The 21,841-nt window shown below is 40.8% G+C and overlaps 1 protein-coding gene across 4 annotated transcripts; it reads right to left on the minus strand.

Moving 5' to 3' along the window:
• Positions 1-8,374: 8,374 nt before the first annotated feature.
• On the minus strand, positions 8,375-19,941 carry MACIR (macrophage immunometabolism regulator). 4 transcript variants are annotated; one of them, XM_030003927.2, is made up of 2 exons: positions 19,818-19,941; positions 8,375-10,772 (listed from the first exon to the last, which is right to left on the minus strand). In XM_030003927.2, exon 2 carries the CDS (start codon positions 10,749-10,751, stop codon positions 10,128-10,130), a length of 624 nt encoding a protein of 207 aa, XP_029859787.1. In that variant the 5' UTR covers positions 10,752-10,772; positions 19,818-19,941; the 3' UTR covers positions 8,375-10,127. The 4 variants fall into 4 exon arrangements, with proteins under 4 accessions (XP_029859787.1, XP_029859789.1, XP_029859788.1 ...); XM_030003929.2 differs by lacking the exon at positions 19,818-19,941 and adding an exon at positions 18,937-19,132; XM_030003928.2 differs by lacking the exon at positions 19,818-19,941 and adding an exon at positions 13,826-17,337.
• Between the last annotated feature and the right edge of the window lie 1,900 nt (positions 19,942-21,841).

Here is a 21,841-nt window from a genome sequence, read left to right on the forward strand (position 1 = left end):
TGCCTTCTTCCCATGGCTTACTGTCAAATAAAAATAAAAAGCCATCAGCCCCCCCCCCCCCAATGATTTCCCCTGAGATAGGCAAGTCTCAGCTGAGAACATTTTTCAAATACATAAGGCAAGTAAGATTTTTCCTCTTGAAAATTGCCCACTTGAGACAATCTCTTCATTCCAAAAATGTCTTGCCTTCTGACTGAAGTTCTCCTAAATTAATCAGTGAAAACTCCACAAAATAGGAGATGGGGAAGCAGGCAGCTGATTTAAGGTTTGACATCAAAATAGAGTGATACAGCTTCATTTTTCTGAAGTCCAGGTCCTCTATCATTAAAAACAATGGCCATTTTCCCATTGACTTGAAGACTAAATCATAAAAGCAGGGAACATACCATCATTTATATGCATTTTTTAAAAAAAATTCTCTTTTCAAGGCCAGATATAAAAGTTACCAATGACTGCCGTAGTGATTTCAATACCAATTAACCTCTTGGATTACTCTGCAGTTGGTGATATAAAGCATATATTATATTTCAAGTATATGTAAGAATAAGGAAGATTTTTTTCCTCTTAAAGTATTTTAAAATCTAGATCTAAGAAGACAGAGAAAGAGTTTTATCAAGTGCATCGTTGATCTTCTGAAACTGGAAGGCAGATAAAACCATTCAAATATTCTAAAAATGAGACTAACATTTTAATAATGGTTTGAATTGAATATTCAGCTTTTCTCAGGAAGTTTCTAACTTAGCTACATAATCAAGTACAACATATGTCACCTTTAAAAATACAGCACAAGGACCTCTGAACCTCAGTGAACTTTTCCTTTGATTTGCTACTGGCAGTTTAGGGGCCAATATCACCATTCAGCGGTGTAACCAATCTCAGTGGGAACAGCTGTTTGCTTCACCATTGACCTGAGTCCCTACAAGATTTGGGCCTTCTCTGGCAGCCCAGACTGAAAAAGGAGGATTTGGTTAAATCTGTAAAACCACTTTAAGAAAGACAGAATTCAGGCCTTTGCCTTTATTTTTTTTCATCCCATTACAATTTTGAATATTCATTCTGCAAAGTTACCTTCTGAGGTAAAGCAACCTAAAATTCATACCCCTGAGCAGCTGTTACAAATCGCATAATTCACCATGAAAATTCCTCACTTTTTATGCTCCTTTCCTTTCACAGCTAGCCATTTAGTCTTTGAAGATGTTTTAAAGAGGGCTATTTTTAGTTCATGCTTATGGCTGCTGAAACACCCCAGTACCATCAGACTACCTTGAGATGCAAGCATGTGGAAACTGATCTAGCTGATGATTTCATTCTTTAAGAAGGAAATCTTGAAGGTGCAGGAGCAGGCCATCCCTACGTGCTGAAAGATGAGCTGGTGGGAAAGAAGACTGGCCTGGCTGAACAGAGAGCTTTGTCTGGAACTCAGAGAAAAAAAAGAGAGTTTATGACCTTTGGAAGAAGGGGCAGGCAACTCAAGAGGACTACAAAGATGTCATGAGGTTATGCAGGAAGAAAATTAGAAGGGCCAAAGCCGGACTAGAACTTAATCTGGCTACTGCTGTAAAAAGACAATAAAAGATGTTTCTATAAATGTATTAACAGTAACAGGAGGACTAAGGAGAATCTCCATCATTTATTGGATGCATGGGGAAACACAGTGACAAAGGATGAGGAAAAGGCTGAGGTACTTAATGCCTTCTTTGCCTCAGTCTTTAATAGTAAGACCAACTGAGCTGGAAGACAGGGACAGGGAGCAGAATGAAGCCCCCATAATCCAAGAGGGAATGGGTAGTGACCTGCTACACCACTTAGACATACACAAGTTTATGGGTCTGGATGGGATCCACCCAAGAGTACTGAGGGAGTTGGCAGTGCTCACCAAGCCGCTTTCCATCATTTATCAGCAGTCCTGGCTAACCAGGGAGGTCCCAGTTGGCTGGAAGTTAGCAATTGTGATGCCCACCTACAAGAAGGGGTGGAAGGAGGATCCGGGGAACTACAGGCCTGTCAGCCTGACCTCAGTGCTGAAGAAGGTTATGGAGCAGATCATCCTGAGTGCCATCACACAGCACGTACAGGACAACCAGGCAATCAGGCCCAGTCAACATGGGTTCATGAAAGGCATGTCCTGCTTGACTAACCTGATCTCCTTCTATGAGAAGACAACATGCTTAGTGGATGAGGGAAAGGCTGTGGATTTTGTTTACCTGGACTTTTTAGTAAAGCGTTTGACCGTTTCCCACAGCCTTCTCCTGGAGAAACTGGCTGTTCATGGCTTGGATGGCTGTACTCTTCACTGGGTAAAAAACTGGCTGGACGGCCGGGCCTAAAGAGTGGTGGTGAATGGAGTTAAATCCAGTCGGCAGCCAGTCACAGGTGATGTTCCCCAGGGATCAGTATTCTTGGGGCCAGTTCTCTTTAATATCTTTACCAATGATCTGGACGAGGGGATTGAGTGCACCCTCAGCAAGTTTACAGATGACACCAAGTTGGGTGGGAGTGTTGATCTGCTTGAGGGTAGGAAGGTTCACAGAGGGATCTGGACAGGCTGGATTGATGGGCAAAGGCCAGTTGTATGAGGTTCAACAAGGCCAAGTGCCAGGTCCTGCACTTGGGTCACAACAACCCCATGCAGTGCTACATGCTTGGGGAAGAGTGGCTGGAAAGCTGCCCAGCAGAAAAAGACCTGGGGGTGCTGGTTGACAGCCAGCTGAATATGAGCCAGCAGTGTGCCCAGGTGGCCAAGAAGGCCAACGGCATCCTGGCTTGTATCAGAAATAGTGTGGCCAGCAGGACTAGGGAAGTGATTGTCCCTTTGTACTCAGGACTGGTGAGACTACAGCTTGAGTACTGTGTTCAGTTTTGGGCCCCTCACTACAAGAAAAACATTGAGGTGCTGGAGTGTGTCCAAAGAAGAGCAACGAAGCTGGTGAAGGGTCTAGAGAACCAGTCTTAGTAGGAGCAGCTGAGGGAACTGGGGTTGTTTAGCCTGGAGAAAAGGTGGCTGAGGAGAGACCTTATCTGTCTACCTGAAAGGAGGTTGTAAGAAGGTTGTAACAAGGTGGCTGTCAGTCTCTTTTCCCAGGTAACAAGTGATAGGACAAGAGGAAACAGCCTCGAGTTGAACCAGGGGAGGTTTAGATTACATAGTAGGAAAAATTTCTTCACCAAAAGGCTTATCAAGGACCAGAACAGGCTGCCCAGGGAAGTGGTTGAGTCACCATCCCTGGAGATATTTAAAAGACCTGTAGATGTGGCACTTAGGGACATGGTTTAGTGGTGGACTTGGCAGTGTTAGGTTTACGGGTGGACTCAGTAATCTTAAAAGTCTTTTCCAACCTAAATGATTCTATGAGAACTGGGTAATCCAGCCTTCTAAAAGCCCCTGTGAAATGTTAAGATTAATTTTCATGAAACACTTGATCACTTCTGAAACATGACTGTGCCTCACAGAATTTACAGAATAGAACAGTCTTTACAGATTATCTTGTCCAACCTCTGCTCCCTGGAGTGATGAATGATTTTTTCCTGTGTTTGCAGTTCTACTTCAAAGCTATTAAATCAATAGAACTGCCACCATTTACACAGAAGTTTATCTACCATTTTAACTGATATCCCCATCAGCATTTCTCCCTCCGATACTGGTTGTTTCCAATTATCTCTTTACCAAAACTAATACTGAAATAATATCAGCTGAATATTGAAATGCTGATAAAAATTAAAGAGAATTAAATTCTGTAGAAAAGATTCATATAGACAGATAGGTAGAAATCTTGCATACTGTCAGTTGCTTGGACCTGTAGCTATTCTGGGTCTCTTTCACTTTTCCTTCATAAAATTGGAAAAATTTTGCCCCAATTAAAATAAAAAACATTAAATCATTGAGCTAAGGGAGAAAAAAGATGAATCTTATATTTAATGAATTCTTCTCCCCACTCTATCTCATTCATCTAGCTTAAAATATTGGTGCTCTGCTACCCAATATTCCACTGCACTATGACATTGTTTCTCCCTCTGTAGTTTTGTCCATTTGCAGACTATAGTTCACACCATGAAGCTCCATGCTGCAATATTTCTGGCCTGAAATAGACTTCTAAAGCATCTCAGTACCTAACACTTTTCTTCAACATTTTTTGAGTTTCTGAAAAATAGGTTAATGTAAAGCACTATAGTGAATCATGGCTTGCTCCATTTTTCATAGGGTTCAATCTGTTAATGCTGTTCTCAAAGTTCTTGGATGCTTTAGCACTTGTGCCTCCTTCACCTTCACAGAAAGAATGTGTCATCAGGAGCTTCAGCAGGCAAGTGTCTAGCAAAATGGCAAAATGAAATGGGGCAATAACCCTACCAGACATCACAGCTGGTATTTATACCAGAATACATAAAGAAGCTTGAAGCTTTTTTCTTTTTCTTTTTTTTTTTTATCCACTGAAAATAATAATAAAGGAACATAACAGACAAAAGTTTTCTTGCTCAGGCAGCTTTTTACACTTTGCTTTGTCAAAGTACTATGAAATTGCATCATCTACCTATTGTCACTGTGTAGAGCTGCAGAATATCACAGAAATACCACAGGATTTTAATTCAAACCATACTCAAATGGCATAAAGTTTATTGTTTTATTCCCTCAGAACTCTCTTCTAAATTTCATGTAAGCTTAGGAGTATGAAAGTATACACACACAGCCTCAAGCTCCTCCTTTCTACCTTCACTGCAGCACAGCTTCGATCACAGAATTTTGCTAAAATGTTCCATTGCCCTCCTTAATCACCCAGAAATACAGACAATTACTTTCTAGAGAGATTTGGGACCAGCACTCCATCTCCTTCCATGTCTTTTCTTGTTTTAACACTGAAACTATACACTATTTCTCTCTTCCTACTCTTGCAGCACTGGCCCTCTGAGGTTTTCCATTTATTTCTCCAGGCTTTGCCCTGATATATTCTGGTGAATTCTTTCTCCCCTCCCACTCTTCACAGAAGTAAAAGCACTATGCAAAGCTCTCCTTTGCCCTCCCCCTCTTTTCACTCTAGACCAATTCTTTGATAGGCAAGATCAAGCACAGGCAAGTTTAGACAACTGTCTCCTAAAATCGGACGGAATGTGGTCAGCTAATATCCTCACCTTCCCTTTTGTTTTCAGTGCAAGTCAGCTGATTCTGGATTTTTCCCCATAGACTGACAGCCTTCTTTCCTCAGCTCTTCTAACATGGCCTAGATAGTTCCTCTGTAGGTTTGCCTTGATGTCATTCTCTACCACCAAACTACTAAAACTAAGAGTAAGTCAAGGAGGATGTAAGAAAGACAAACTGGGTATTGAAACATTAGGGTAAAGTTCCTTCCCTTGAGCCATTCCACAAAAATGTACAAGATTAGGTTTAGCACTTACACCACTGGAGCAGCAGCACTGAATCTTAACTACTGCCATCCAGAAGCAGCCAAATGCTGCAACAAAAGGCAACTTCTGAGGGAGTAGTGTCATTAAGAATGATCCTTGCGTGACAGAGGAGGAAAGTAAAGTGGTTGCTGATTGATGGAAGTCATCACTCTGATGCAAGGAAATAAGACCGAAGAATTGCTTGATAATGATTCCTGAGACAAGACTTTTTTTTTTTTTTTAATGAATCTGTGATGCTTTGTAGGTTAGTTATCAGCATCTTGTAACAGCCTACTCTCCCAAGCTGCACCCATGGTTAAGAGTCAGGACACATCTACAAAAGCAGCTCACAAAGATTTCTATGTTTAAGTATCATATATTTAACAATGATACCTAGCTTTTACAAGATCAGAAACAAGTACTACAGACAACTAGGGAACCCCCTTGCTCCTTCCAAAAAAGGAAGCGTTCCATATTCTACAGACAAGAAGATAGAGCTTGATCCTCCCTGAGTGCTTTTATGATGGAATAGAGGAAAAAAAGTATTTCACTAACAAAATCACTGGGGCAAAAAACCCCATAATCTGTCTGAAGGTTCTCAAGGAATTAAAAGTTGGAATTAACCTCTGGCTAAGAAATGTGGTGTGATACAGATGAAAAAAAAAAAAAATCAATAATCCAAACATTATTAAGTGTGGTCTTCTGGGGATCTGTCTATCAAACTCATGTTTTTGCCACTCTTAGAGTGTTCAGTGTAATCACACATCATGGAAACTAATGTCCCAATTAACAGATCAAATCACTGAAAACCACTCATGCAAATAGTTCCCAGAAAGAATCATCAATAAAATAAAACTATTTGCCAAATGCTCAGACAACATGGAAAGAAATGTGCACTTTTACTGTTGGCTGCCAAGCTTCACATTGTCTTTAAAGTTATTAGCATTATAATAAATTTACATTTTTCAATTTTAGATCTGCATTTTTCCTACAACAGCTTAACAACTTACATTTCTGTAATGTAGGTCAACTGTAAGTCTTCCTCAAGGAATTTTTTCTAGGTTTTTTTGCTTACATTCTTAATGAAAATCATTTTTTCTATTGTTTCTTTTTAGCACACATTCATCTTTAAGATGAAGTTTAACATTAATAACTGACTTCAGCCAGACCACCCTCCCAAACATCCAACATAATAAAATTTTGATGTTCTAGACAATTTGTGTTTCAGATTCTTTGGTACCATTGAAAGTTAGAAACAACAGTTATGTTACCCATTAACAATTGCTTGCTTAGTCTGTATTACAGGTAGTATTTCCCTTCCTACTACTACAAACATTCATTTGATGCATAAAATTTCATATTAGCTTAGTATTTACCTTCAGACTTTTTTTTTTTTTTTTTTAACTGAATCCTGTGTTTTACCAATTGAAAACATACTTAGTTTTTTTTCAGACCACAGTTGTGTGTTCTGGACAGTTTTTTTAATTTCTTCAAAGGCAAATTATACAGCCTGACACCACCTAGCTTTACTGAAACTAACCAGCTGATACTGCTGCAGATATTGTAGATATTGGAAGTTTTTATGCAGCTTATAGCCTTCCTGCTCTTCTCTTGTAATTCTTAAAGATTACACTTGTCCTCTTCCCTTATTTGCCCACAAAATAATGAAATTATTTATGGTCCAAGCCCCGAACCACTGAGAACCTTTCTCCATGTCCAGACAGCAACATCTGCATTTTTAGCAGTTTAATAACAACCTTTCTCCATTCTTCTGGTCTTCCCAGCAGGAAAAAATCCCCACATCTAGAAGAGCAGTTTTAGAAAATTCTAAAAGCTCATCTGTTACTTATTTTGCAATATTGTCTAGTAGCCCTAGCCTGCAATTAACAATCCCCACTAAAGTAAACATGCTCAGCCAGAGAGATCATCATCCAAGAGAACCGGGTCTATGTCAGAATACAATGGATGGACAAAGAGAAGGTAAAGGAAACTGTAAGGTCAGTTAGGTACTGTGTACAGCTGTAAATAGAAACCATAACACCGCAGGACAGGAGTAGTTACAAGTATATACCTGAAATGAAGGATGAAAACACTGAAAGAATGGATTTCACTCCAATCCTTTTTTTGGTGTATTTTTTTAAAAAATGCTAGCAGTGTGCCCGAATTTAAGATCTGCCTCAATATCCCAGCTTACACATTTGTACTTGATTCCAGATCTGCTTTGGTGTTAATGGTCTGTTAAATGGAATATTTGTGTTACTACACTGTATCATTTCTACCTTCACTCTTTTAATCCCCTGGAAGATACCTAAAAGCCAACAAGGAAACATTTTTTGATGCTTTCTTTTGGTCCCTTTTAATTTATTACAAGAACAGCGAGAACTCACTTTGAAAGGTTAGTATTGTTCATATTCAATTTCCTTTTAGAAATGAACCTAAAGAACCATCTCATGTTTGATTTTAATAAACTAGTTTAATGGAAGACATTATAAGCAGAAAAAATAAGACAGGATCAAAAGCTTTCATTTGGCTGAGATTTTGCTTAATTTGGAGGTAAAAACCAGGAACTCCTTGTGGATATAAGAGTTCTGATAACATTACAAACCAAGCTTGCAAAACATTCAGCTCTTGAATGACGATATGCTATGAGAGCTGCAAGTGTGTATGAGTCAAGCAAACAATATTACCATGTGTAAGCACCTTCACAAGCAAATCACCAGATGAAGTACTAACACATTTTTTATGTTTGAACTTGGCTACATAGCCATCAGCCTCTTTATCAGTGTCGCTGTACAATTACAGCACAGGATGACACTAGAAACATGCACAAAATATTAACAATTGCATCGCCCATTTCCTGAAATAAAGTAACAAACCTAAGCAATCTATTTCACAGAAGTCCAAGATCCCTGCTTGAAAGTAATTTTTAAATGATCCCTGGTCTAAAGTTGTATTTTTCAAACGTCCTTTTTCCTACACAGCAACACTCCACAACAATAGGTGTTTATACCACCCTTTTTATTTTTCAGCCAGAAATACAGTGTCATAGGGTATTTCAATAAACAGTGGTGTTTATTCCTTAAACAAAACCCCCATCTCTTTGGCATCTGACCATATTCTGTTTTTCAAACTAAAGACTATATAGGAACATTTTACTTTCAATATCATTGTTCAATACATTAAATTTACACAGGTGTAGTTAACTTTTAAAAATACACATCAGTTTGTTGCAGAGATTCTAATAAACCTAAAAAAAAGATAATCAAACCAGCAAAATGCAGACTACAGGGCTGCCTTCATTTACAACTGTGGTGTAAGTACAGAATGAGAAGAACCCTTCATTTTCCACAGCGCATGCACTAACTAGTGCTTTCTATTCGTTCTGTGCAATAAACAAACAAAAACCCCCTTAATTCTACCAGAAAAAACTGATCAAATAATGTGTTTCAAAACAATGTGATCTTATTTAACTTCTTCTGCAGAGGTCATCAGCCGAAACCAAGCTGCACACTGCTTCAGTAGGAGATTGCACCTAAAAAACCAAAAAGTCTGAAAACTATTTTTCATTTTTAAACATAAGTTACTACAGTGTTTTAAATATATCTAGGAATACAGCTTTCAAAACTGCATCTGATATCATGTTCGGATAAAAAAAATCCTTAAGTAACAAAAGTAAGCCAGTGTATTCAAACTACTCTGTTGAATAATCCAGGATCATCTCTTCAATGCTGATACAGAAATACTTCACTTGCACTCAAAAAAATCAGTCTTCCAGACCTCAAGTGTTTAGTGCCTCAAATCAACTGAATTTCCAAAGCAATGCTGAAGTTATTTGACACCTTCCATTACTATACATGATACAGAAATAATGAATTAAAATCAAATCAAAACCGTTACTGACATACCAATGCAGTCACTCCTATGTATTTACTAGAATATGCAGTGAATCCTTATTTGTGTGTCAAGACAATGTAAAAAATAAATCTCACTAACAAAAAAAAAAAAAAAAAAAAAGGTCTTCACTCCCCAAAAGCTTTGTTTTTAATAACTCAAATACTTATCCTGAACAAGTTTTATAGAACAGAGGAGGCAGAACAATTACTTCCATGCAGAAACTAAAAAATAATTTAATAGGATTCAAGTAGCAAAGGTTTGTTTTATGAGTGAATCTCACCAGCGTAAGCGTAATTTGAAAATGTTTGAACTGAATTGTTTAAATAGCAAGTGATCCAGTTTAGCCAAGCTCACTTCCCTCTCCACGATGTAAAAAAATAATACGTACTTTTTACTGTAGAATACAGGAACAAAAAGTAAAACCAAAAACCTCCTAAACTTGAGTACTTATCCAAGAGCAGTTTCTAACATCAAGCCAAAATTAGCAACAACCAAGCAGACGTCACTGATTTTTTGGTGTTAAATTACTGTAAATACTAGATCTAACTGTACAAAAAAAAAAAAAAAAAAAATCCCACCCCCCAAACTCAAAAGCTATTTTTTTGTTAAAGGTGTCCAAAGAAATATCCACCAGTTGCAGTGAAATTTGCATCAGAAGCTGCTTGCTCAGGAAAGATTTCTCCCTCTAAGTATTTGTAACACATTGCATTGCCAAGATTCTATTCAAATAAATTACTTCCTGCTAACATTTAGCTGATACAACCACCTACAATGTGGACAGTCATGTGCACACTACAACAGTGGATTTTTGCAGCAACAGAGAAATAATCAGAAATTGGTTCTAAATTCAAGTTGATAGCTCATGTGTTATTTCTTGTAAACATACGGTCCCCTCTAAGGGTAAGGTGTTGGAGCTGGTATTGTAGCACTTCTGTGTCAGCAGGTTCCTTAATGCTCATTTTGTCTAAATTGAGGTAGTCCAGGGATTTCGAATGAGCCCTTTTACCTTTTAAAAGGCAAAAAGGCAGGGGACCATGAAGTGCCTTGTAAGGTTCATATGGTAAAGCCTTAGTGCATTTATCCCCTGAGCTAGGCATCCGTCTCCTCCTCCTTCCATTTACTGCTGGGATCTCATATGGCTGATAGTACCTACTTCTAGTTTTGTACAAACGGGAAGAACGTGTAAGTCCTGAATCAAGCTGTCTGGAGCGCATGTTCGGCCCGGATTCCCCTTTAGTCTCTTCACTTCCTGTACACTTCTGGGCTAATTTTAGCAGCTCCTCTCCAGTCGTGAAGCCAACCAGGTAGTTAGAATCCATGTGAAGGATCTGATATCCCGCAACTGTCCGTCGCATTGGTGAGCAGGGGGTACTGGAACAGCGGGGCTTCTCTGCTTCCATCCTGCCTGCAGGACTCACCTCTGCAAGAGGCACAGGGAGGGTGGATAGGGTAGTTCTGGACTCTCCGTTTATGTCAACTTCCATTTTAAACACAATGCTATCCTCCTAAAAATAAAACAGAGCTCGATCAGAAATAGAGCCTTTATGCAACAAGATTTTTGTATCACCCAGAAGTCATGACCAGTACTTCTCTATTCAGCCTTGTCTTACGCTGTGCAGGGCGTTGCATAACAAAACTATCACCAACATCTGCCTTTTAAAATTATCTTGGGTGTTTTTTTAATAAAGGATAGCATAAATATACTCCTGATATTACTAAACATTAAAAACATTCTTGACTAGTACTGTACACAAAAAAAGAAGCATCTTTCCAGTCTATTTTTTCATCCTTTTAGTCCATTTGATTCCTTATAACCCCTTGCCTCTGAGGCCTTCTGCATCCATTAGCACATCCACAGCAACTTCTCCCATATTCAGCTGTGTATTTTTTTCTATTGACAATTATCTCAGTAAACAAAGCTTTTAAAAAATGTGTCTAAGAGCTACTCCCTCAGTCAGGCATGACCACAGACCAGGGCTGATCTACTGAGGGTACTACAATGCTTCCCTCTTCCAGATGTGAAAACAGCTTGCTTTAGATTCAAAGAATGACATCCTGGCTGTTCGACAGCTGTCTTTATAGGTCATCAGCAATGCCCGACCCCCCCAAAAAACAAACTCTCAGTATTTTATTCTAACATATAGTATACTAGCATTTAATGAATATAGCATATGTTTCTTATAAGCATCTTAAGAATAACCAATATTCTGAATTTTATGGTATTTATTTGTTTTTCTATTTCTTTTGGAAATGGACTATTTTGCCCTGACCTTTCTTCCCTCATGACTATTCCAAATACATCATTTGCTGCCTTTACACATACAACTGTCTGCCACAAGCCATTACCATCTCTAACATGGAAAGATAAGGTCAATATCACCGCAAGTGGTGATCACACCAGCAGATGCCAGAACACAGAAAAGGGTTAACTCTTTCCACTTCTTTGTTTTCAGCATCACCTACATCATCTGGGTGGCACAGCTACTTCACAAAATAGAAAGGTCACATTTGTTTCCAAATCCATGCTTTGTTGTCAGCCTCACCTTTGCTCTAAACAGTAGGTAGTGGCTCTCTAGCCAATATAGTTCACAAAAAATTCAGCATAGCTTTGTAATGTTTAAAGGCAATGAGACTCAAAGAAGAAAGGAAAGTTAGTATGCAAGTGTCAAGCAGAAACACAATTCTGAATTTCATTATAGATGACCGTAAACCACATTCAAAAGCTCAGTAATGTTTCACAAATGAGACTGACTTAAACCATGCTATTATCAGTTTGCAAACTTTTAAAGCTGCTACTTGCTGCCGTTCTGAGGTTTAGGAGGTCACAGGCTGAGTAGCAATGATGCAACAAACAAGGGAATACTTTATTCAAACTTCTGCAGTTAGGCCCGCCCCCAATCCCATCAAGATCTATCTCTATTCATTTGTCTTAAAATAAGAGGGGAAGCTGTGTGCAAATCTCACTTGCAAAAGAAAATAATCTAGCCTCATGAAAAATTTAAGCTTACCTTGTTTCTGTTCAAGGACTGGGAAGGAGCAGTTTAAGTAATGTTCCCATCTCTGCTTCCCTGCTTAGCCTCATATCAACCTGCTGCTCCCTGTTCTAATAAACTAGCAGCAAACAAAATCCCCATAGTTTTGCTGAAGAGGATTTTATTTGCCACTGATGAACTTCTGTTATGGAGAGACTATTACTAATGTTCCTTTAGTCTTAAAGGTCCTTTTTCCATTCTCACAATCATGGTCTACTTGGGATTCTTCATTACCAGTTCTGTGTAGCACTGCTTTTACAGATACACTTCATCCAGTCAGCTTTTAACCATTTTGAGTTTAACAATACAGGTAATACAGCAAAAGCTAAATAAAGAATTAAAATACTGAAGCAAACCAAACACCAAAATTTTTCACTAAAAGAACATCCACATAAAACTCGAGAATGTTGCCCGTTGTATTTAATTGACTTTAAAATATATTTATGGAGTCAACTAAAACTTTCAGAATAGCAGAAGCAGTTGTTGTTTCCTACTTTAGCACTGTATGAGACAATAAATACGGTAAGGTTTCAGCCACTGAGTCAAAGATATTCATGACAATTCCTTAAGTAGAAATTATAGTTCCTCCACCATCAGGAACCATGGTTTCTGGAGGCATAGCACGGAATAATTTTGCATTAAAACTTTTTGCTACCCTGTGGTTTTAGCCAAGAAACCTAAATATTTAACTGTTCCTGTTCTTTTAATTCCCTATTTTTACCCTGCAGTTCAGAAATCTTTCCAGTAATCTTCAATAAAGATTAAACCTATTCTGTTAAAAAGCTGAAATGTTGCTAGAAAAAATACAAGTGCTCAAAAAAGTATAAATAAAATAGTCATACAGCAAGGTTAGAAATGAATCATATTATCTAGTCACATATAAACAGCAACAACAATAAAAACCCCAAACCAACAATCACTTGCCACAACAATATGTGCCCTAAGGAAAGGGAGGGAGGAAGAGATGCCTTCATGCACTTTTTGAGTAAAGAAAACCTTAAAAACTTGAAAGCAACACAAAGGCTTTTCTCAGAACACAGGGCTTTTCCCAGGACACAGCTTTTAAAATTAATTTACTTCAGTTTGAAACATGGGTGTGTGCCCTGGTAACAAAAAGCAATCAACTCTGAAGAATAACTACAAGCAAGGGGGAAGGAGGCAGGAGTTCACTGCCAAACAATTACCCCTCACTGGCCAAAAACAGTACAAAGGAAAATCAGAGCAGAAAAGCCTTCAAGTCAGCAAGCTCCAGCCTAGTGCTTCAGCTTGAAGCCACAGAACTTCCATTTCTGTGCTCCAGTGTGAAGAACAGCCCTAAAAACAAGAAATCTGACAGACACTCAAAAGCAACAGTAGCATCAGAAGCTCAAGGCAACAGCACTGCTAGCTGGTAAGAGGAATGGCTGGCCAGCTCCACAGGCAGAGCATCCAAACTCAGCATCTAGGTGTTCAGCTTTCTTTCCCAACAATTTTAATGTGAGTTAACTCAAACTGCCATATGGCTTCAACATGCTTTGTCTCCTTACCTGGTAAAAAAGGATAGAGAAACATCATTTAGACGACTTCTATAAAAGAAAATCATTTCAGAGATTCACAGTGGGTATAGATACCATTACCCACAAATACATATTTAAAACTTTGCATTTTTAGGTCATTTCTGTGGCTATAAGGCATTAGATGACTACTATTATGTTCATTGCTGTGCAGTGGTGTAAGCTCGTCAGTAATTCTCAACATCAATTATAATACTGAAAAAACAGTACTTCAGTTTAAAAAGATTATTTCTTCAGATCACAGCTGCCTTGTCTTCTTGCTTCTCAAAGAGAATGATGACTGAGTGATGCCAATTCAAGACTTTATACTTAAAGATTTACTCTAGAATCAAAACAAGAAGAGGAGAAAGATGGCATATCCTTTTCTTTCCTGCTACTTCACATATTTAAAAAATATGGAAAATAACTGAAAATAACAGTTACCAAGAGGATTCACTCGACCAATACACACCAGAAGTTCTTCCAGAATACAGTTTGCTTCATTAAGATTGTACAAGATTTTATCGATTCTCTCTGTATTATAAAGCAGGCTCTGCATATAAAGTAGTCTGACCCAATCCAGCTAAATATTGAGAAAATTGGCTAAAATATGGAGAAGAGGAATAATGAATAGAAATACTAGGTTAACTACCATAAATCATAGTATTACCTCAAAGAATACATAAATATGCTTGGGATAGTTCTTCAAGGGTAAAAACATCAAAACCTCCACATTTCACAAACATAAAGGTTTTCCAATTATCAAATCTTTCACAAAGGTGTCAGATACCACTTAAAGATTAGCATGGGACAAATGAAAGAAAGTCTGCATTATTTTGAAAACACTACAATAAGTTGCTTCAGCAAAAGAACTGGTTCTCCGTAAATTGGTATTTCCATTGTTACTCACCTTCCTAAGTAGAATGTGAACAGATTTGAGAAGATGCCTTTTTTTAGGATGAGCATTAAATTTCTGTCCATCCAACTAATGATTTTTTTTTTTTAAGAACAGATTCTGTTTTTTCCTACATGCCAAGCCTAAAGGTAGTACCATTTGTGAAGAACCACAAAGATGTCTCTCATTGATAAAATGCTCATAATTGCAATAAGCAGACGGCAGAATGGAAAGATGGCAAGACTCAGTGATACCAACTCTGTAAAAGTGTCAAACGTATTGGATAGATATCAAGCCAGTTTTGACACTTCCCCTTCCCTGTGCTGCCATTACTTAATATATACAATGCACTTAAAAGATACAATGTTTGTCTATCAAACATCAGGAGTAAGTAAAGTCACCCAGCATGTGTGGAGCCAGCACGCATTTTTAATTATTTCAATTGTCTCTGTTTGTGAAGGGGAGGAACAAGGTCTATATCTTTCCCCTTGCAGTCTGAAAACAAAAATTCACAAACATATAGTATATGCTCTTGGAAATCCCATCTTGTTTATTTGTCACTAAAATATGATGATACAATTATGTACTTGTAGAGCAAAGTTTTCCGGAAATAATTATTTCCAATCCACAACTAAAACAAGTGAAATATTTAGTTGAAAGAGAAAAATCAAGCTCAAATTCAGCTGTGTAAGAGTATTCACAAAGGTGCCACATTTCTCTTTCTAGAGCTGGGGCAGCCAGGCTACAGACATCAAGATGTATGCAGCTTGTAGGTTCTTCCAGTGCAAGCTGGCGATACTGCTGAACATACTGCAAGAGCCAGATGGTTATTTCTAGCCATGCTCTTTACTTTCAGCTGAAGGAACTTAAGACTAATGTTGCTTCACCATGCTCTTGACGGTCTCCTATAATAGTTGTGTTATGTTTTACAGACTGACACCATGTTTGTAGAGACAGAAAGGGGAGCGGGGTGGGGGTCATCATGGAATTAACAGAGAACAAGCTCATGAAAGGTATCAATAAACTATACAGATTCTTCACCAACTCTTGCTGGTCCTTAGGAGAAATTCCAAACTACTCTAAGCTAAAGAAAATGAGAATGGAAGTAATATTAAATTGTTGTACCACATAAGACAACATTCAGATGGAGTAGAACAAAGTTTAGCACAGATTTTTTTCTCAAAATTACATGAAAGAAAATGAAATTATACATAAAGCATGTTATGATCCTGCAGGCCTTAAGAATACAGATGAATGGATATTACTGAATTAATAAAGCCAATGCAATAACTTCAGGATATGATATAAAACAACAGTCCACAAAACAACCAGTAAAAATGAAAACTACAGAATAGTGTGTTTTTGTGTGTGTGTGTGAGGTTCTTGTCAACAGGTGAAGTATTAAGCCTTTCAGCAATCCAGTATACTGTACAATAAATATCACATTGTTTATACAGAGCAAGTAATTATTAAATGTTTTGCAAAAGAAGATTAAATCAATTTCTAATAATATGTTCCTACTGCAACAAGCAAGAACTATTTAACCAGTTTGTTAATTCTTGTCATTAATGCAGCTTTAAACAGAAAACAATTATGATCCAGGAAACTACCTTTTAAAAGTGAAGAGGATCACCAATGAATTACCAAGGAACTACAACTGGCAGCTCCAGCAACTAGTTTAGACCACATCAGCATGACAGAGCATACAACTTACACAGAACAGACACAGATGGAATTTCAAGAGTAGGTTCAGGCTAATGAATTTTTTATGAGCAGACTTAGCAAGCAGGGAAAGTAAAAGAAAACTTTGCGAAAGAAGGCCATTTAACTTCTGACATCTCTTTGCTGAGCAATATCAGATGGAAGTGTTTAACAGAGGGTAACTTTTCTGAAATTAATTTAGAGTCCTTTAAATAAACAATGCAACTTCCTTGCTGGGTGGACTTACAGATGAATTCTTCCCCCCAACTCCATCAGTAAGCCAATGCTCCTGGCCAGCATAAAGATATCTGTTTACTATCAGTACTCATCAAAAGATGAAATAGTGAGACACATGTAAAGAAGCTGATGCGTATTGTAAAACAAATAATTTTTATTCTTTAGTTCGTTAGTGAGTTAAAATAATATTTTCTTCATAATTGCATTTTATTTCTCTGTATTTTTGATTTTCATCTTCTCACCAACCAAAATCTAAGTTTCATTTTCAAAGTTCCCTTCTCTCCAGTTTCAGGACAGCCCACTCTGAAAAAAACCCACACCACAACCTGACTTATCCACAAAAATTAAATTTCCTTTTTAAAATAATAAAGATAGATAGGAAAAAAAACCCTCAAACCCAGAGTTTTTAAAGAATTACAGATTTTACTGAATAAATACTGATTTTTGTCTTTAAAAACCAAAATGCTAATGGGAATAAGGGTCTCCATTGTTTTTGTGTCAGAGAAGAAACGCATGTTTGGTAGTACCCTATACTGCCACATCTGAAAATACAGTTCTGCAGATATTATCTTGAAACTATCGGTCTAAACAATAACAAAATTATATTCAGCCTTTGACTAGGAACAGCTATTCAAAGAAAGATAGTAGTTAAAAATAAGACCTACTCAAAGATTTCTGGAAAAATATGTTTAATCAATGCAATTTGGGGTTTTTTTGTTTTCTTTTTTTAACTGAAGCACTTTAAATGACTAGTTCTTTGTCTTAACCTGATACAATGTGTATCAGATATTTAGGCATTTGTTGGAAAGGTGTCTCATTCACTTATACCATCCACATTGCTAAAGGTCACTTCCTCAACCCTACTAGAGTTACATATGTAATGGCTTTAAAGTTTTGTTCTCTGCCTCCTTCTCAAATGCTCCTTCCCATACTTAAATGCTACCTAAAACCAACTGTTTAAGTGCAATGCAAGTATGGAATAAGAATTAATAAAAGCCCAAAAGCACATGCAGGTACAGTAAATTTGTATTAAACTTACAACTAGTGTGACTGGAATACTCAGTTAATCTGAGTTTACCATAACATACTGCATTTGCATATGATTATGCATGCCTGGTGGCCAAGCTGACAGCATAATGCTGGTCAAAGAAGAGATTATAAAGAAAGCCATGCTACAATGTTGGTACTGTTACGCAAGAACTTAATTTCAGTGATTGCACTGCTATTGCCTCACTTCCCTCTGTTTCAATGTCACTGGGAGAACCACCCTCCTCCATCTTCATTATTGTAACAAGAGCTCTTCCACAGGGAGGGGGGGGGAAAAAAAAAAAAAAAAAAAAAAAAAAAGCAAGCACACCACGTAAGAAGAATATGGTTCAAAATATACCAACAGCAGCAGGGTGGTGGGAGGAGAAGCTTTCAGTAAGGAAGATGACTGGAAAAAAGGAGGAGAATCAGTTCTGCACATTTCTACGCCCGTGGCAAAACAAAGCATCGGTTCCGCAGTCCTCACTACACCCCTCCTGGAAATGCTCCAAGGACTCTTACTTTATTCAGGATGAGCTGTGCCAGAAGTCGGCCAGCTACTGGTAAAAGCAGCAAGTCCTTCCCCCCACCACAGACCCTCTCCATTACTCCCACAGAGATCTGTGGAACTGCAGGTTTCTGCCTTTGATTCATTTCCACATGCAGCTATGCAAGCATGTATGTATGTATGTACAGTGACAGACTGCTCCACTCTAGCGAGCACACTAACAAGCAAAGTTATGTTCATAGAAAACATCTACAAATGCACATCATTTGCTATTTCCTTTATAATAGGTACATACACACTCACATTTATGCCAGCTACCCCCTCTATGTAAAATAGAATTTAAATAACTTATATATAAAGAAATTAAGACCTGAGGCTATTTTCCTACATATCTGTAGACCACTCGAAACAGCGCCTCAACTGTTCAGAGACACTCCGCCAAGTATCTTAATACGCAGAGACAGAATGAGCAAAAACACGCCTGCCAATAAACCAAAGCAGCTTAGCAAGCTTCATGCTCTGTGGTGCACTTTAATGCACGTTAGAGCGCACAAATGCAATCCACGAGTATCACGGACAGTACAATCAACATTTAAACAGAGCTTTGAGCCTCCGTTTACCGTCACTAAGCAAGGTTTATTACAGAGAAATACAAAGTTACCGATAGGAAGCTGGGCACTAGTGCCCTTTGTTACTATGAGACTGAACAGTAAGGTCATACTAAGGTTTAGCACTTGCCTAAGAGTATTAAGAACAGCGTGGGGGCTGCTGTTGGTTGCAAGTTGCAACTGAAGAGAGCTATAAAACGGTTACAAACAGACAGAGGTGCTAACAAGTGAACTCTTGGCTTCTCCGCCGTTTACAGTGTTACTAGCGGCTGGCACAGAAAGCGCACTTGAGCAACCTCACCGCAGGCTCCAGGCCCTACATGACAATTCCCCAGGCTTCCTTCCGCACGCGGGTACCGGCACCAACACCCTGGTTTCGTCCTAGACCCGCCCGGACAGCTCCACCAACGCTTCTGCGGTGCTCCTCGCTGCCCGCAGACTTCCGCTGCAATCAGCGGCTGCTGCTGGGGGAAGCGAAGCAGCCGTGGGCTGGCAGCGCGGGATACACGGGCCTGCGGGCAGCGCGGGGCCCGCCGCTCGGCCCACGGGAAAAGGAAAGGCGGGCGGGGGACACGCACCAGGACCTCCGCGCTGCGGGTGCGGGGAGAGCGCGTCTTACGCGCCGCCGGAGCCGGGGTCCGGCCTCCACGGGGCTCCCAGGCCGGCAGCGGCCCCGGTGCCGCTGCGAGGGGGCAGAGGCGCCAGCGCCCGCCGCCCGCGGGAGGCCCGGGCCCGGCCGCGCCGAGCGGCTCCCCGTGGCTCCCGCCCCGCCCCGGGGGCAGCGGGCGGCACCGCTGCGGCTCCCTGGCCCGGGCCCCGCGCCCGCCCCTCCCCAACAACTGCGGCCGCCCCACGCCGCCCCTCGGCCCCATCGCACGGCACCGCTGCCGACGGGGCGCCGAGGTCGGCACGGCTCCCCCGCCCTACGGCCCCGCTCCGGTGCCCGCTCCGTGAGGCGCGGGCGGGGCCCGAGGCCGCGGAGGCCGCGGCGCCGCCATCCCCGCCTCCTACCTGCGGTCCAGGGCGGCGGGGCCAGCACGGAAGGAGCAGGAGCAGCGCAGCGCCGACTGCGGCGCGCTCCGCTGCTCTTCGCTCCACCCGGCCCGGCCCGGCCCGCGCGCCGGGGCTGAGGGCGGGGCGGGGCGGGGCGCCGCAGCGCGCGGCGGCGGGCGGGCCGACAGCTAGCGGCGGCGGGTCCCAGCGGCAGCCAGCGGGTCCCGGCACCCAGCGGCGCGGCGGGGCAGGGCGGGCCCGGCCCGGCCCGACCCGACCCGACCCAGGCCCGGCCGACGCCCCGGCCCCCTCTCGCCTCGTCCCCTTCTTTCCCGCCCTCCCTTCTCTCTGTAAAACCGCTCCCTCGCGTGCTGGCGCCTGCGTGGAGGAGGCCGAGGCCCCGGTGAGGGCTGGGGCGGGCCAGGCCGCGCCGGGCCCCGAGGCGAGCAGCGGTGAGGAGCACCTCGGAGGGCAGCGCGGGGCGGGGGCCTGCTGGCTCCGCGCACCTCTGCGGCTTCCTGTGGCTGGGGCCAGGGCTGCGCTGGCGGCTGGGCCGGAGACCGCCGGTCAGCTGGGCCGTGAGGCTTGAAATGTCTTTCCGGATCTCCCTGCAGAGGCAACTCTGGAGCGCTAGGCCTGGCACAAGCCGTGTCTTCTGCCCATTCCACCTATTCGGATACTCTCTGGCTTACCAAGCTTTAGTCTCACATACCTTTTCATTTTGTACACAGCCATAAGGAGGGATCAAGTAATCGTCTCTTGGTGACTTCACTGAAATAGCGTCCATCTCCGTCTATAACCTCTCTGGCACCTCCACGTCTACCAAGTTTGGACACCGACTAGATACAAACATTTAGCAAGGGTTTTGCCAACAACCAGTTAGATCATTTCCCTATTTTGTTTTACTACTCAAAAGACTGAGCAAAGATGCTATTACTGCACCAAACGTTGCAAACAATTGCCTAACTTCTCTCCCCTTGTAAGTAAAAATGAAAAGGAAGGGGATGGGAAAGTGTAACATCACAGTCCCCTTTTTTTCTCCCCTCTCAGTAATAGTTTGTTGGGAGCTGAACCACACAGCTGATATTTCTGATACTCCTGGGGTGGAGTTGAGCCAGCTTTTTCTCCTAAAACTGGGTCTTGAAAGACACATTCTTAAATACATGGCTAAAGTTTATTTCCCTCCTTGGGAATCCACGGATGTCCTCTGATGGCCATGCTTTGGCCTCCCTCTGGTCAAGAAGGCTGCAGGTCATCTGGTCTTGAATTGCAGAGAAGGGTGTCAGCACTAGGCATGCACCCAGACTAGCCAGACTAGCTGCTCATGCACCAAGATGCACCTGGAATTTGCATTTCTTGGAAATTTGCAGCTAGACCAACCAACAAAGGAAAAAAGAACAAGGATTTTGTAAGGAATTTTAACTACAGTCTCTTTAGCTTTGCAAGCCCTTAAGAGTCATTGGTTTTGCAAGTTCACGGAAGTGTTCTAAGAACTAAATTAGTAGATATAGTACAGAACATGGAGAATGTATCTGGTCAAGTGGCAGTGTAAGAAAACGTATCTGGAGAGTCATTCAGTCATTATGATGCTCTGTGTTGCTTATGTAGTACACAAACTCCTTTGGTTCATGTTGACATCTGCAGTACTAGTTTTAGCCTGAGTCAGAAATCTCATCTTCCTATGTTGTCCTGCAGTATATATGAAGCTATAAAATCCTGTGAGTCAGTATATCACAACTTTCCCCCAACTTCCCCCCTTTGCTGTCAACTGAGTTGTCAGTCTCCAAGATGGACTTCCAAGGCTGATGGGAGGGCAGGTGGGCAGCAGCAGTGAATGGCTTCAGAAGATGACAGATGCTTGGGGGTGATCATAATGTGTTCTAAGTAACTGTTTAAAATAAAACATGCCTTACAGATTAGCAGTTTCCCCCCCACAAATCAGGTATTCTAACATTTAATAAACTGTAATATTTAATAACATTTATTGCACTGACAGACTTAACGTGGTGCAAAATTGTCTGTTAAATTTCTGGGTACCAAAA

This window comes from Aquila chrysaetos, chromosome Z (assembly GCF_900496995.4).
Source record: "Aquila chrysaetos chrysaetos chromosome Z, bAquChr1.4, whole genome shotgun sequence".
In the NCBI taxonomy this organism is placed as follows: domain Eukaryota; kingdom Metazoa; phylum Chordata; class Aves; order Accipitriformes; family Accipitridae; genus Aquila; species Aquila chrysaetos.

Excerpts from the sequence above, each read along its gene's own strand:
- MACIR (XM_030003927.2), bottom strand. The coding sequence starts at position 10,751 with ATGGAAGTTGACATAAACGGAGAGTCCAGAACTACCCTATCCACCCTC.